At 41.9% G+C, this 18168-nt stretch overlaps 2 protein-coding genes across 2 annotated transcripts in view; both read right to left on the bottom strand.

Moving 5' to 3' along the window:
• Positions 1-18168, bottom strand: part of LOC309566744 (vomeronasal type-2 receptor 26-like) — a gene marked incomplete at its 3' end in the record, with an annotated part of 381835 nt that overhangs the window by 358726 nt on the left and 4941 nt on the right. The window lies entirely within an intron of this gene.
• Positions 15634-18168, bottom strand: part of LOC309561096 (vomeronasal type-2 receptor 26-like) — a gene marked incomplete at both ends in the record, with an annotated part of 39487 nt that continues 36952 nt past the window's right edge. The window contains one exon of the mRNA XM_082264839.1: positions 15634-16541. Coding sequence (XP_082120965.1) covers positions 15634-16541 — 908 coding nt within the window. The remainder of the gene's footprint in view (positions 16542-18168) is intronic.

The following is an 18168-nucleotide window of genomic DNA, read 5'->3' as shown; positions in this document are numbered from 1 at the left end:
TTAGGTACAGCAGTTTTACTTTTAAATATTTGCATTTTTATCTGGGATTATGTAATTTGTATACAGATGTGTATATGTGCGTGCTAAAGGGAGGGTTGTATGTGTGTATGTATATATATGTATATATATGTATGTGTATGTATGCGTATATCTGTCTCGTCTAGATCTAAAAGCTTTTTTTCTCTCTCTCCTTTCTTTTCCTGTTATCTTAAAAAAAAAAAAAAAAAATTGGGATTTTTCCTCTCTCTCTTTCCCTTTTAGCTGACCCTGCTGCTTGTAAGCCATCATGAGTCACTCATCCCATGCAAAAGATCCTCACACTTCTGATAGGTATGGGACCAAGGTGGGCAGAAGACCCCTTAGTAGTGACCTTTCTGAGAGGAGTATTAAAAATCCGCCCTCCGGCCAGGCGCTCCTTTCCAAAATGGGATCTTTCATTCGTTTTGGAGGTCCTCTCAGATCAGCCGTTTGCCCCAGTAGAGCAAATTTCACTTTGGAATCTTACATTAAAAACGGTCTTCCTCTTAGCCATAACATCTGGAAAGAGAATTTCGGAACTCCACTCACTAGGAATTGGTGAGGAACACATTTTCTTTTTCCCGGATAGGGTGGAACTCCGTCCGATTCATGGCTTTGTCCCCAAAGTGGCGTCATCAGCTTTCCTAAGAGAACCCTGGGCATTGCCAGTTTTTACTGACATGGATTCCGATACTTGCCATGAATTAGACATCGCCAGAGTGCTGAAAGCCTACTTGGCTGCCACCGAATCTTTTAGGATATCGGAAAGACTATTCATCATCCCTCACGGGAAAAATAGAGGGAAAGATGCCACTAGTAGAACTCTAGCCTCCTGGATAGTGAAGCTAATCAAAAAAAACGTACATATCCAAGAAGTTGGTGCCTCCAACACAGGTGAAAGCTCATTCCACGAGGGCTGTAGCAGCATCTTGGGCAGCTAGGGCCAACGTCTCCTTGGAGACGGTATGCAGGGCAGCATCCTGGTCTTCTTGCCATACTTCCATCAGGCATTACAGAATTGATCCAGGATCCCTTTCAACTGTAAACTTTGGAAGGAAGGCACTAAGCTTAGCCATGTCCTCTTGTCTGAATAAAATTTATTTTTTGTGTGTGCATTATCCCACCCGTGTCAGCTATTTATTTATCATTTGTATGCTGCCATGGAGGCACCAGGAAAGCGGGAAATTGTATCATACTTACCGTAATTTCCCTTTCCTGGTGCCAATCCATGGCAGCATACGCTCCCACCCTCGGTATTCTAAATTACAGGAGAATGCTGGGGGAAGGGACCTTCTTGTCTTTTATGCTATGCACTAGTCCTGAGGGAGGAGTCGAGGCGGAGCTCTATCATTTGTATGCTGCCATGGATTGGCACCAGGAAAGGGAAATTACGGTAAGTATGATACAATTTCCCGCTTTTATCAATTAAATTTCCCATTTTATTATTTCTCGTTACCACTTTAGAAATGACAATATTTGGAGATTCTGGGATCAAGAACTCCGTTTCTTTATTACACCGGTACTTATTATGACATGTCTTTAATCTGTTCTATTGCTCGTTTGGACGTCTCCTAAACGAGTGAATATAGGCTAGTCTTTCTCTTACTTCCTAATCCAAAGAACACTCAGCAGATTACACAGACACTGGGGTTTAAGGCAATACCTGCCCTAATACCTCCACATTTGTCTTTCAACACCACACACACAATCCAGAAAATAATAATATCTCTGCTGAAATCGTCCCTTATATATATATATATATATATATATTGTCATTTCTTGTAATAAGGAGAATTAAAAAAAAATATTTTTTTAGAAAATAATATTTTTCATACATAGTATTTCCTATTGGTACCATTTAATAATCTCAGTAACCATACACAGACAGAATGCAATTAAATTCAAAGGATACGTGTTACCTTTTGTAGCCGCACTTTCCCCAACCAGCACACCACCACACATCAGATAAAGACAGTTTCATCATGAGAAATAAAAATGTTTTCTCACCTGAGGCCTCTGTGCTGTCCCTCCTGTTGTACGGTGGCAACCGGCGGGTTTCGATGCGATCAGAAAGACACGATTCGTCGGGTCACCAAATGTTAATTTCATGTTAAGTTCAAATGTTAAGTTTGAGCCATGAAATAATCTACGCCAATCAGGTTTGCATCTGTTCAGGTAAGCTTTACTGAGATTACATGCGCATGGACCACATCTCATACAGAAATAGAGAATGTGATGACATATACATTTTTGATACATCCTTTTATAGAAAATTATTACATTAAAGTCTATGGCGGGCACAAACCCAAAGATATAGTCATACAAGATTACACAATATTTCATTAACAGCCATAATATAGCCTTTGTTGATTATTTTAGCAAAGTCTTGGTCATCTTGCTCTAGGAGAAGGAAGGGCATATGACAATTAAAAATGATGGATAATATGCAATTAATGGCCGGTTACTGGAACTATCATTATCTAAGCTAATATATATTTGTTTATCTGTTATTCCGGAAAGTTAGGGAAGTTCTCTTGGCTGGACATCTCATGTTAAAGTTGACACATATTCATAATAAAAGACAACATAATAAGACTAAAGACTGAATTTCTGAAAACTACGATGTTTAAATATATTCAGGGATTAAAAGGGGGCTCTAGACTGCCATACTGATACATGAATACATAATATAAAAGTCTTTAAGAGTCCTCGATATATTTTCATCTTGACATAGCATCTGCAAAAACAGCAGCGCTAGTAAATTCTGCTAGAAGGGCGCTTTGGGTCAAAGCATGGGAAGGTGATGTAGCCTCCAAAGTAAGACTCTGCGCATTACCCTTTGAGGGTTCCTTGCTGTTCGGGTCAGGACTGGATGATGCCTTGTCCAGATCTGCAGAGAAAGGGAAAAAATTTCCCAGTAAGAGAAAGGACAAGACGGGAAGATATTCCTTTCGGAACTTCCAGGAAAAAAATCAAAGAAGGCCTTTCAAAGGACAGGCCAGGAGAGGTGGTCCTGAAAAGGGAAAACAAGGAACCAACTTATTGTTCCTTAAACCTGGACCTAAGTCCAAAGAAACCAACAGCATCAGGGTAGGGGGCAGACTGACCCATTTTGCTTCCCAATGGGAAAACATCTCTGCCAGCCCCTACATTCTCCAGATAATTCGGGAAGGGTACCGACTGGAGTTCGCCTCACAGCCGGTGGGAGAAATAACAGTAACCTATCCCTCAAAAATAGAACAAAAGAGGAAGGCACTGTTAGAGGGTATTCAGGAACTAGTGGAGCAGAGGGTAATTTCACCTGTACCAAAGGATCAGGCATTCCAAGGCTTTTACTCCCACATATTTGTGGTGCCAAAAACCCTCAGGAAAATTCCGACTAGTCATAAACCTCAAGAAACTAAACAAATTTCTGATATACAAGAAGTTCTCCATGGAGAACATTTATGCGGTCAGAAAAAATCTGTACCAGAATGTCTTTATGACAACATTGGATTTAAGAGATGCTTACCTACATGTCCCAATTTATCCAGAACATCAAGCATTTCTCAGATTCACTATTGTGACGGAAGAAGGCACTGCACATTGGCAGTTCAGAGCTCTTCCTTTTGGCTTGGCAGCAAGTCCAAGGATCTTTACAAAAATCTTGGCCGAAGTAGTAGGCCATCTTCACCTACAAGGCCTAAAGTTGATCCCGTATCTGGACGATATGTTGATCTTTGCAAGATCAGAAAAACAGGCTTTGGCAGACACCCAAAAGGTGATGTCAGTCCTTCAAGCGGTAGGATGGCTATTAAATTTGGAGAAATCCTCAATACAGCCAGCCCAGGTCCAAGTGTATCTAGGATACAAAATAGATACCAGACTCAAAAAACTTTTCCTCCCAAGGGAAAAGGTGGAAAAAGTGGTCTCAGCGGTAAGAGACATCTGCTCTCATCCTTGGTGTTCCAGGAGACAGATCATGCGAGTTCTAGGGCTAATGACAGCATGTATTCCAGCTGTAGAGTGGGCCCAACTACATTCAAGAGACCTCCAATTTTTTCACCTGGCCTCTTGGAACAAGAGACAGGACTCCTTAGACGAGAAAATTACACTATCCCCGCAAGTAATATTGTCACTGAAATGGTGGACAGTCCCCCAAAACCTAGAGGAGGGGCGACTATGGAGTCAAGAGCTGCCCGTAAGGATTACCACGGACGCAAGTTCCGAGGGGTGAGGAGCTCACCTAAAGGAAGCACGGACCCAGGGTACCTGGGATACGAAGCTGAGTCAAGCCTCCTCCAATTACAGGGAACTGAAGGCTGTGGAAAAGGCCTTAAAAGCCTTCGAGAAGGACATTCTAGGGAAAGAAGTCCAGGTCCATTCAGACAATGCTACAGCAGTAGCTTACCTGAATCATCAGGGGGGGACCAGATCAAGCTCTCTGCTAAGTCTAGCACAGGAGACATTGAGCTGGGCAGAAAAGAGAATAATTTCCCTTTCAGCCATATACATAAAAGGGAAGGACAACTGGGAAGCGGACTTCCTCAGTCGTCATCACATCAAACAGGCAGAATGGGAATTGAACCCCATAATTTTTCAACGCCTAGTCCAAAAATTTGGTCAGCCAGAAGTGGACATGTTTGCCACTCGGCAGAACCGAAAAGTAGGACAGTTCTTTTCTCTGACAAAACAGAGGGGCATGCTGGGCTTGGATGCTCTAGCACAACCTTGGCCCTTCAGGCTAGCCTATGCCTTTCCTCCACAGAATCTAATTGCGAGAGTTCTGCAGAAACTCAGTGGATGGCCGCAACTACGCCTCATCCTGGTCACACCTGGGTGGCCAAAAAGGACGTGGTTTGCAACCTTGGTATCCCTTTCAGTGACAGTACCATGGAAACTACCAGAAATTCCAGACCTGTTACTACAAGGACCTCTGATTCACCCCAGACCACAGTTCTTTCAGTTAACAGCCTGGGTAGTGAACGCCAAATCTTAAAATAAAAAGGATGCTCAGACAAAGTCATTGAGACCCTCCTTGCAAGTAGAAAGCCAGTAACCAGGAAAATTTATTCCAAAATCTGGAAAACATTCTGTACTTGGCAGAGTCAGAAGAAAGATTCCTCTGCCTCAATCCCGATGATCCTGGATTGGATGGGGTAGATAAGGGGTTGGCGGTGAACACCCTTAAAGTACAGGTAGCAGCACTTTCTGTTTTTTTAGACAAAAGTCTGGCCAAAGAGCCTTTAATTAAAAGGTTTCTGTTTGCTTGGGGAAGAGTATCTCCAGTTAACAGAACTAATGTTCCAGTTTGGAACCTAACGCTAGTACTAGAGACATTATCTAGTGAAGCATTTGAACCTTTGAACAAAATTAGTTTAAACATTTTGTCAATAAAGTTAACTTTTCTGTTGGCAATCACCACAGCCAGGAGAGTGGGAGATTTACAAAGTTTATCCATAAAGGAACCCTTTATGCGAATTCTCCAAGACACAGTGATTCTTAAACCAGACCCACTGTACCTACCCAAGGTAGTGTCTTCTTTTCACAGGAATCAAGAGATGGTTCTCCCATCTTTCTGTGAAAAACCTAAATGTGCAAAAGAATGAAAATTCCATTGCTTAGATGTAAGAAGGTGTCTTCTAGCATATTTAGAAAGAACCAAGGGCTTTAGAAGATCTAGCCACCTATTGGTTCTACATTCTGGACCAAGGAGGGGATTACAAGCATCAAAACCCTCGATCTCTGGGTGGATTAAACAAGCCATTAGTATGTCATATAAGGTGTCAGGTACCCCCACACCAACAAATCTAAAGGCACATTCCACAAGGGGCATGGCAACTTCTTGGGCCGAAAAAGCCGGAGCATCCTGGGAGCAGATCCGCCATGCAGCCACCTGGTACTGTCACAACAAGACCTTGCCTTTGGCAGAAAGGTTTTACAGGCAGTGGTCCCGCCCTAAGGTAGGCCAGTATGGATTCCTTTATTATCCTCTCATATGTAGGCCGTCCTGGAAGGATGAAAGGAGAAAACTTACCGTTAGTGTACTGGTAACGGCCTTTCTCTTAATCCTTCCAGGACGGCCGGCCTACTTCCCGCCCAAGATGGTGGTGAGTTAAAAATGTATATATATGTATATGTATATATGTGTAGCTGTATGTTATTGTATAACTGTGTCCCTTGAAAGTTCGGTTGGAAAGGTACTTTTCTATTACTGAAGCTCAAGGATGGGTGGGACCTTTTAACCAGCTGCAAATTAGTTGTGTTTCCTGTGAGGCGGAGCCACAATCTCTCATATGTAGGCCGTCCTGGAAGGATTAAGAGAAAGGCCGTTACCAGTACACTAACGGTAAGTTTTTTATGCACTCGTTACTATTCAAAGTCTGCGAAAGAGACACCAGACTTTAAACAAAAAAAAAAAATGTTATTCTTGTTCTGAGTGCACTAAATTATGGCCTTATCATACAAGATCCCCAAGGTGTTGTTTACTAAATAAAAAAGCTTGCAAGGAAAACAAATTTAAATGTCCTTTTTTTTTCTTTAAAAATTTCAATTTTGCTGCAGCAGGTTCTATACGCAGTACAGATGCATCGCCTTACAGGCAGACTAATAGGGACCCCCCCAGGCACTACTGTATATTTAAAGGAATTTTTAATTTCTATTGTTTAACTTTAAGTATCAATAAAATCACTGCTCCTTTAAAAATTATCATTTTTAAAAGTTTTGTTTTGCATTTGTACATGTCCCACAGGGCAGTAACAGGGCCCCCATACCCTTTTTATGGCCAACAATTGCATATACTGAAACCTTCAAAATGGGAACATTTAATTTCTCCCCATAGACTTCAATGGGGTTCATCATTCGTGTCAAAACATTTGCAATGTTCGAGAGTTCTGGCGCGAGCCGAACCGGGGGTGTTCGGCCCATCTCAACTCTTAGGATGTGATTCCATGCATCAGATGTGTACAATTTTTATATGGTGTCTCTACACCAATTTAATATTTCTGGCTAAACTATGCATACTCTCTGCCTCCAAAACTACCTCACATCATAAAGAATGTGATTCATATCAGCAAATAGATTTTTTTTTATATAAATTGCTTTTGGAAATATATAGTTTAATTTAATATTTATGACTCCAACCTGCCACCATAAGTGCCTTGTATTAAAATGGATGTCATTCTGTGCCTCAAATGGATGAAATTCTGTACTGTAATTTCATGTAATGTCTTTCTAAAAATACAAACTTAATTGATTTTAATGGCTGAAGCCAACTTTCTGCCTCCATATGTGCCTCTTATTAAGAAGGATGAGTTTCTACTCTGTAATCATGTACATTTTCTAAAACTTGTGACTGAAAACAAATGCATTTTTGGCTAAAATAGACCCACTTCTTCATAATTAACCTCCTATTAATAAGAACAAGATTCTCTGCAACAATTCTGCACCATATTAATATTACACCTGGGCCTAGATTCAGTCTAATTTTATATTTATTGTTAAAATCTGCTTACACTCTGCCTCCGAAATATTGGTCGATCCAAAAATGCCTAAACGTGTACTTGAAATCTGCAAAATTTTCAAACTATTTTTTTTTATTTTATTTTTTTTTGTCGCAGACGCAATCCACATATCTTCTACCTCAGCCTGTCGATAAGATAATAAAAGCTGTCCTGCAAATTTGTATATTTTTTTCCCTTTTCTGGGTAAAAAAAAAACATTTGTTTTTGAAATATACAATTTGATTGTTCTTTTTTCAATTTTAATTTTTTTTTTTTTTGTTTTGTTTGGTTTTTAAGACAAGTACAGACAATACACCCTCATTTGATTGAAAAATACAAAGTTCTCCTTTATTTTTTATTTTTATTTATTTATTTTTTGCAGATAGTCAGTCTGGTATGATAAAATACCCAAGAAGAACTAACAATAATTAACTGGGTGCAGAGATGTAGCTTGCAAAAGCAGATACATATAAACACATTGATTATTCTTAACAGATATTTAAATACATTCTACTGTCAGTTATAATAATTCCTCTGTCGGGCACTGTTGATGTTGATAGGCATCTACTAGTATCAAGCAGAGTTAGTAAGTAGTGTACACTGAGGGTGCTGAAGCTAGGGTGTCCATTCAGAAAAAATATTGCAAGCGTATTTATAGAAGGTACTTTTGTTTAGGAGTTCCAGGAGTGTTTGAAAAAGTGTGAACTTTGGTTGCTTCCATAGTCTGGATAAAGACCATGTAGCTGTCAAAATCATGTACATAACAAGAAAATGTTCTCATCTATGAAACTGATCCAAGCCTAGCACTGGCGGAGCCATCTTCAGAATAGGAGAAACAACCTAATACTGAGAACACCCAATATATGAGTTTTTCAATCCCCAGATCTGCTCACAGACTTCAGCAAAACGTAACATCCATTTAGGTTGGACTGTAGCAAGTCCATACAAATTGGAAGTGTTATACAAAAGCATGGGGATTTTCCTGGGTGGTATAAAATTTTACTTAGGTTTTCTAAATTTGCTTGCAGGTCACGGGTCCCAGGCGCTGTAATACTTGACCGCCTTATTGGAAGGCTATTAAGAGGAGTGCTTATTTTCTCTGATCTATTCTTCTAACTTTCAGCGGCTTTAAATTTATCTGAAAGACCCTATAAAAATGTAAAACAGTGCTTAAAGCTATGTAGCCCTCTTTTGGTGTCAAGGTCTTACCTTGCCTTCCTGTTGGCAGCCATCTTGGACATGTGCAGACTAATGTCTCTTATGGCGCTTTTCCACTGCATAGAACCGTACCGGCTCGGCGCGCTTTTGTGCTTTTCCACTGCTGGTACCGCATGGTATAGGGTCGGAGCGGTTCGGTACGGTACGGTATAGGTTTGCTTTTCCACTGCATGGAACCGAACGGTACGGTACGGCTCTGAAAAAACAGTACCTACTCGATTGTGGTTCCAACAGGTACCAAACTGGTACCATATCCCACAATCCTTTGCATGCAGTCACTACTAGCCACTGATTGGTCAGAGAATCACACCCACCCCGTTGTTATCCCACCCACTTAACTTTAGTACTACTTTAGTGGAAAAGCAAACCTATACCGTACCGTACCGAACCGTTCTGACACTATACCATGCGGTACCGCAGTGGAAAAGCAAACCGGGCCAAGCAGGGCCGAGTAGAGCCGAGCCGGTACTAGCCGGTACTTGCAGTGGAAAAGTGCCATTATAAACTCTGTTTGCATCATCACTTGCCTGCTGCCTGGGCGTCGCTCAGTGATGACTCTGCACACCTGACTATATATATATATATATATATATATATATATATATATATATATAATCACCTGAGGGCTTGCAGTCCCTTCCCTTGTGTTTGTGCTCCAAGGTGCATCACTGTTAGCAGTCTTCTGTTCTCTGTGTTCCTCCGTGCATGACCTGGCTTGGCTGATGACTTTCCTGGCTCTCGATTCCACATCGGCAGAAGATCCGGCATCGGCAGACTACCCACTACTGGACTCAACACTGGCTTGTATGACTACCCGCTTCTAGACTCGATCCCAGATTGGATGACTAAACTCTTATGTACTTGACCCCGGCTGTTCCTGATTTCGCTCCTCACTCTTGCTGTGCATTTATTGTTGTCCTAATAAACTGCTTTATTTTACTTGCATCTTCGTGTGGTCTGGTTTCCTGGCACCCTGACACTTGGAGGGGTGTCAGGGATGTTGAACAAATAACCACGTAGTATTTGCGCAGCAGTTTTTCAATTTTTTGACAAAAAATAAACTTTAATGAATTTTAATGCAAAAAGAAAACACAATATTAAACCCAAGTTGTTGGTAAAATATAAAAGCTGATGTTACGCTGAGTAAATAGATACCTAACATGACCATGCCAACATTCCCTAAATCATGGAGAAAGCAAGGGAGCTCCAGAAGAATGTCTACCTCTGCTTTATTGACTACAGTAAAGCCTTTGATTGTGTGGATCACAACAAGATGTGGCAAATACTGAAAGAAACCGGGATACCAGACCACCTCATCTGTCTTCTGAAAAACCTGTATGCAAACAAATAAGCAACAGTTAGAACAAGACATGGAACAACTCACTGGTTTAAAATTGAGAAAGGAGTGCAGCAAGGATGTATATTGTCACTAATTTAACTTCTATGTAGAGTCCATCATGCGAAATGCCAGGATTGACGAATCACAACCCGGAATTAAGATTGCAGAGAGAAATATCAACAACCTGAGATATGCAGATACCACACTAAAGGCAGAAAATGAAGAAGAACTAAGGAGTCTCTTAATGAAGGTGAAAGAGGAAAGAGCAAAAGCTGGCCTGAAATTGAACATTAGGAAAAGTAAGATCATGGCAACCGGTCCCATCAATTCTTGGCAAATAGGAGAAGAAATGGAAACAGATCTTGTCATACTGGGCTCCAATGTCATTGCAGACTGTAGCTATGGAATTAAGAGACGCTACCCTACATCACCCTACTGACAAAGTGCCATATAGTCAAAGCAATGGTATTCCCAATAGTAACCTATGGCTGTGAACATTGGACCATAAGGAAGGTTGAATGCTGAAGTGTTGATGCTTTTGAATTATGGTGTGGAAGAAGATTCTTGAAAATCTCTTGGATGGCAAGAAGATCAAACCAGTCAATCTTGAAGGAAACTAACCCTGAATTTTCACTGGAATTACAGACCCTGAAGCTAAAACTTGAATACTTTGACCACCTAATGCGAGGAGACCCTGATGCTGGGAAACATGGAAGGAAAAAGGAGAAGAGGACAACAGAAAACAAGATGAATAGAGCATGAAGTTAAGCAAGCTCCGGGAAGTAGTGGAAGACAGAAAAGCCTGGCTCTAAATGAATGAACAACCACAACAACATGTCATGCTTTAAAATTGCGCACTTTGTTGGAACAGTGACAAACTACGATAATTAAAGATCTCCATAGGCGTCGCTTAAAAAATGTTTTACAGGTTATCTGTTTACAGAGGAGGTCTAGTGCAAGAATTACTGCTCTTGCTCGAACGTTTGCAGCGATACCGCACACGTGTAGTGCAAACACCATTTACATGCATGCACGACCTACATATGCATTTGCTTCTGCAAGCAAGATCGGAGAAATGGGGGCACTTTAAAAACACATTTCTTATTTATTTTTTTTTTTATTTTTTACACTGTCCCTTTTATTTTAATAATTTTTTTTTGGTTTATTAAGGTTATTCCTATTACAAGGAATGTAAACATCCCTTGTAATAGAAATAAGGGATGCTAGGTCCTCTTTGTAGAAATATCTGGGTTCTAAGACCCTAAATCTCTACTCTACCTTTAAAAGAAAAAGACCTAAAAACAAAAAAAAAAAACGAAACAAAACAATCCTATGCTTTATAAAAAAATAAAAAAGGTTTATTTCTGTCCTAGACAGGAAGTGACATCATGGTGTTGCTCCAGTCCTCCTATATCATAGAGGTAATCAGAGATGATCTGGTCTTTGTTCACCTCTATGGCCATCGGATCATTTCCCGGGCTCACCGGTAAGAACAGTATGCCAGAGAAACACTGGCGAGCGGCAGGAGGGGGGTTCTTTGATAGCAGTGATCTTTACAGCCTATCACAAATCACAATATGGGCGCTGTGATTGGCCCTCCCGATCATGTAATGACCAGTGCACAAAACATCTGCAATATCGTTCCATTGCAACATCAACATCTGTCAGTGTCCTTCAGTGGATGATCAACATCTGTCATATGTGACAGTACTCACCGTCACTGGGTGTGAAAGACAGATACTTAAGGGACACAGAGAATATGGTTTGGATAACTTCAAATGTTTATCAACAATATCTCTCAAGAACTATGAAGATTTATTCCCACTTTACACTGTGATACCTATAGCCTGTTGCCATGAAGTCTGTGACACCTAGATGTGTATTCCATGTACTTCAATGAAGGAGATGGACAGACTGTCATGGGCAGTCTTGTCCTATTGTCTAACTATTGAGGTGGGATGTGTATTGTGTGAAGTCTGCCTGTCCCATTGTTAAATGTTAATGACCTCACATTGTTCTGTCCAGATGGCTAGATAATTAGTTCTGTTAATTCGGTTAATTCTGTTTCTGTATACAATTTCATCTGCATATGATAATGTAATCAGGCAGAAGGGAGGGATTGTGTACACTGTATTTATTGGATTGTGAATTTCATGTCCTGTTCTCGACAAGGTCCACCTGGGCAGTAACCTTATGGGGGAAAAAGAGCAGCTGTACCATTAAACCTAGAGTTCTACTTCACCCTCAATCTAGAGTCCTGTCTCTTATTGGGGGAATCTGCTACAAGGGATTGCTATGCTCTTCATACTCCCTTGAATAATCACTAAGCTCTTGTAAGAGCTTGTTCCTGTTCCTGCTTCACCTCTGGGGAAAGAGAGGTTCACCCACTGGAACCTGGAGCCTTGTCGTAGGTCCAGGTTGGGTAGGAGACGGCGAGACCCCAACCAAGCTGCGGCAGTTCGTGGGGTCTGCGGTGGTTATGGTGTCTGGTGGAGTGCTTGGAGCCCTCGGGAAGCACTAGGAGCATCCATCAACGGAGGTACCCAGTCGGGGTGCCAGGTGATCCGTTACAGTGTACAAGTGCACAAAAACATCTGTCAGTGTACCAGTGTCCCACCAATAAATAAATAAAAAATGTAAAGTGCCCCTTTCCCCCCATGCTCGCATGCAAAGGTGAATGCATACTTTGGTCCCGTGCGCATATGTAAACAGCGACCATGCCACACATGTGAGGTATTGCTGAGAACGTTAGAGCTAGAGCAATAATTCTTGCACCAGACCTCCTGTGTAACTCTAAACTGGTAAAACCAATTAGGGCTTATATATCATCACCTACAGAGATTTTTAAATATCAAAGTTTGGTGCCATTTCACAAGCGTGCAAAATGTTAAAGCTTAACGTGTTTGGTATCTATTTATCCGGTCAACACCATATTTTATACTTTGGGTATTATATTGTCTTTGTGTGCATTGAAGCTCACTAAAATGTATTTATGTGTTAATGTGTAAAAATTGTGTCAGAAAAACTGCTGCACAAATACCGTGTGACATAAGCATTTGCAAAACCCACCATTTTATTCTCTAGGGCCTCTGCTACAAAAATATATGTTTGGGAGTTCTAAGTAAATTTCTAGCAAAAATACAGATTTTTACTTGTAAACAAAAAGTGTCAGAAGAAGGCCTGGTCTGAAAGTGGATAATGCCTGAAGTACTCCTTGGATGTTGCGCCTCTCCATGTGACTAGGCTGTGAAAAAGTCTCACACATAGTGCCTCCTTGTCCCTTAATGAACACCAGTACTCTCATCTCCCCCCACAGAGCTCCAGAGCCTGTCTTGCCTCCCCACTGAGCGCCAGTGCTTTCTTTGCCCCCCCCCAAGCACAGTGCCCCTTTTTTCCCCACACTAAGAACCCATACCCCTCATATCCTCCACTGAGCATCAATGTCCCTGTCCCCATTGAGCACCAGTGCCCTCCTTCTCTCCACACTAAGTACCAGTATTCCCCTTGTCCCCCCACTGTACATCAGTGACCCCTTGTCCCCCTCACTTAGCACCAATGCCCCTTTTGTCTCCCCACTGATTTCCAGTGCCTCCTTGTTCCTCGATGAGTACCAGTACCCCCATCTCCCCCACAGAGCATCAGAGTCCCCTTGTTCCCCCACAGAGCATCAGAGTCCCCTTGTTCCCCCACTGAGTACCAGTGTCCCCTTGTTTCTCCACTGAGCTACAGTGCTCTCTTTGTACCCCACTGAGCACAGTGTCCCTTCTCCCCTTACTGAGCTCCAGTGCCCCCTTGTCCCCTCACTGAGCACCAGTGCCCCCACCCCCCAATGAGCACCAGCCCCCTCCTTCTCTCCACACTAAGAACCAGTATTCCTCTTGTCCCCCACTGTAAGTGTCCCCTTGTCCCCCAACTTATCACCTGTGCCTCTTTGTTCCCCAATGAGCACCAGTACTCTCATCTCCCCCGCACTGAGCACCAGAGCCCATCTTGTCTCCCCACTGAGCTCCAGTACTCTCTTTGTCCCCCACTGAGAACAGTGCCCCCTTTGCCCCCCACTGAGCACCAGTCTCTCTCATATCTCCCTAGTAAGCACCCAAGCCCCCTTGCTCCCCTACTAAGCACCAGTGCCCCCCTTGTCCCTGCACTGAGCACCAGTACCCCCTTGCCCCCTACTGAACACCAGTGCCCTCTTCTCTCCACACTAACAGCCGGTATTTCCCTTGCGCTCCCACTGCACACCAGTGACCCCTTGTCCCCCCACTGAGCACCAGTGCCCCTCTTGTCTCCCCACTAAGCTCCAGTGTTCTCTTTGCCTTCCCACAGAGCACCAGTGCGCCCCTTCTCTCCTCACTAAGCAGCAGTGCCCTCCTTGCCCCCCCCCCCGACTGATTAAAAGTGCCTCCTTATTCCCCAATGAGCACCATTACCCTCATCTCCCCCCTACTGGGCACCAGAGCCCCCTTGTTCCCCCCACTGAGCTCCGGTGCTCTCTTTGTACCCCCAGTGAGCAAAGTGACCCCTCTCCCCCCACTGAGCACCAGTGCCCCCTTGTCCCCCCACTGAGCACCAGCTCCCCCTTGGTACCGATCACTTACTGTGTTCTTATATAACGGAAGCATTGTAAACCGTGTTTACTATTCTTCCTTTTATGAATGAACAGGAAGCCACTAAGCACAGAGAGCCTCCCATTCTTTCACTATCCAGTGCAGCTGAGGCTGCAGAGAAAAGGAACTGGGGAGTCTGTCCTCAGTCCCTTTCTCTATCTCAAAAGAGAAACATCAGGGGCCCGTTTAGACCTCTGATATCTCACCAAAGCCCCCCCTACAGGGCTCCTAAAAAATGTAAAAAAAAATAAATATTTAAAAATAGTTAATTGTAAAAAAAAAAATATTTAAAAATAATCAAAAAGTAAAAAGTACTGACACTGTTCACTGCCCTACTGCCACCATCCTCTTGCGGGGGGGGGCACCCAAATACGTTTTTGCCTCAGGTGAAAGAATTTCTAGCTTCACCACTGCATGTCAACATAAGTGCTATTAGACACCAAGCCAATGTCTGCATGTGTAAAGATTATTTTTTTTAAACTTTACTGGACAACCCAGGAGATGAGTGAGCAGGTTTACAGTAATGTATTTTCAGTTAGGTTAGCTAGAAGTTGCCGACCATTTGCCAGAAAAGGACTTGAGTGATGCAGGACCAAAACATATGTTCTAAGGTTCCTCTGTATGTTCCACCCTCTAGTATCAGTCCGAGACATCAGTATGGGTGAGACTTACTTGATCAGGAGTGTGCCAGTAAAAAAAAAAAAATATATATATTTTCTGTTTTCTTTTTATGTGGTACAAGCACATATATTTTTATTGTAGGTACAGTATGTTAATAAAATATATGATGATATTACCTAGAATGATAATAAAATACATTCTCATGTCTCTACTTATGGTATATTGGTAGACCACTTTAAACGATAATTGTACTTTAATAGACAGGAAGAAAAAGGATCCTTGTTAAATAATTAGGTAGTATCTATTGACATCCTAAAAAGTACTGACATGGATGCATTCTAAACAGTAATTATGATTTGACCTTATCAAAAATATTTTTCCTTGTGTTTCTCTGAGGTTGTATGATAATTATATAACATTTAGGGAAAAATATGCAGCCTAACAGTCCAGCACTGGAGGCCAATATGGCGAATACCTCCACAGCCACCATGTATTTCCCTCTGGTGCTCAGATAGGCCGGGATCATGGCAATCCAGACACTGCAGAACACCAGCATGCTGAAGGTGATGTACTTGGCCTCATTAAAACTGTCCGGTAATGTCCTCACCATGAAAGCCAGAACAAAACTCACAGCCGCCAGAAACCCCATATAACCCAACACAGAGTAGAACCCGATAACTGACCCTTCATTACACTGAATGACGATCTTCCCAGGATAGGAGAGCATGTCATACTCTTGGTAGGGAGGAGACACTGATAGCCAAACAACGCAGATCAGAACTTGGACAGAGGAGCAGATTATGACAACAGAGTTAGAAGTCTTTTCTCCAACCCATTTCCTCCAGTAACTGCTGGGTTTGGAAGCTTTAAAGGCAATGCAGACTGTGATAGTCTTGGCCAGAACAGAAGAGACAGCGATGGAGAAGAAGACCCCAAATGACATTTGTCTCAGCATGCAGGTTATATCTACAGGACGTCCGAGGAACAAGAAGACACAGAGGAAGCTCAGCAAGATGGAGGTCAGGAGGATGAAGCTCACAGTCCGGTTATTGGCTTTCACAATTGGAGTGTCCCGGAATAAAATAAACAATGTCAGTATAGAGAGAGTTTCCACAGAACATATTATAGAGATGAAATAAAAAGCTAGAGCTATGTTATTTGTCTCATAGGAGAGATAGTCATATGTTTTGGGAACACAGACGATTTTTCTCTTATCCGGCCATGTGTCAACAGGACATTTGTAGCAGACGTCACTGTCTGTGGGAGAAAATAGCACAAAAAACAAACCTTCCGTTATTAAACTGAATAAAATCATCAACAACTTAACACATATCAGGTACAGCATCTGTTCTTTATTAATTATATCTCACAGAAGAAGTGCTTTTTAAACAATGATCTATGACCTCTATGATTAAGCTCTTCCAAGCGGCCGCTCCAGCAGACGTCCTATGACGAAACGCGAAGGGTGGAGTCTAACGTCAAACATCCCTTCTGGTTTCGGAGCCTGAGCCGTGGAACGTGGAAGCTTCACGTCTACTACACTGATCTTGACCAGCCTACACAGTGAGTCTATGCTACTTCTATTCTGATCGCCTTGTATACCATTTCACGGGGATTTCATTCTGTTTGAGCATACAGATCGATTGAGCATCATCAGCCAATATATCTGCTCACTAAAAACGGAGGGGACCCCTGGATTCATCAGCCTGTCCAATACCGCATACCAACAGGTTGTATTTGAATTGTGACACCTAGTGGACCACACAGGTGTAACCACTTCCTTCCATTTTTTTCATTCACTGGAATATTGTTGGTTTATTCCGGACACTGCACACAGCAGCTTTAGGAAAGAGCCTCTCCCTTTCCTATAATTATTTATTTGGTTTGCTCACCATTTATTATTTATTTTTATCTATTTAAAGAAATATATACACAATATTTATTTGAACATTCTTTTCATTTTATTTTATTGCACTCTAATTTTATCACCCGCACCATATAGTATACATATATTTTTACAATAAAGTTTTATTATCACTTTTGCACTTTTGTTTCAATTTATTGCTTACCGCACACCGTTTTGACCCACGGTATACCATTCTTATTTACTGAGCACTTTATTGGGGGATTGCGAGATCCAACCCCCTTGTTTCTGTGATTTAGCAGCACAGTTGCACTTTTGAATCACTTTGCATTTCTGCTATCTGTTTTATGCACATTAAGTGATTTTATACACAGTAACATTTTAGTATTATATTCATAGGTAGCGCCCTTTACTAACCTTTCTCTCCTTTTTATTCATTTTAACACTTGAAACCCTGGGGTTGGTTGGTGGCAGCTTACACCTATGTATATTAATGTTATCTATTTATTAATTTTATCATACACTCCATAGCACTGGTCATCCTTGTTTTCAATCTTCCGAACCAACCTTCTCACTCCGGAGCCCGAGACCTCCCTGACAAAATTCCATCTCCCTGGCATAAATCCCAAATGGGCACCTGTTGGAGGAGTCATTGACCCAACACCAACTAAGGTGTCCAATGCTACAGCTAATCATAATCTCCCTCCATGGCTGTGCAGCTATAGCGCTAGCTTTACTTGAACTGTTTCCCCACAACCCAATAGTTGCAGCCCAATATGTTCTACCGTAGCTGCATAACTGTAACTGTTCTGTTTGTCTGTTTTGTTACTGCTCTTTTTATCCCTTTCCCTATGCACACAAAACCATGAATCAACTCTGAAGAACATCTCCTTAAAGCTACTTGTAAACAATGATGGTACCTCTTCCACACCATACCTGACATGGACCAAGGACTTTACCACACACACACACCGTGTCTCAGCTTAAACTTGAGTACTGTTCCTCCCTCATTCCCACATC

Source organism: Pelophylax lessonae, assembly GCF_965119305.1.
Source record: "Pelophylax lessonae genome assembly, chromosome: 1".
NCBI classification, from domain to species: Eukaryota; Metazoa; Chordata; class Amphibia; order Anura; family Ranidae; genus Pelophylax; species Pelophylax lessonae.
This window is presented reverse-complemented; position numbering and strand designations above follow the sequence as displayed.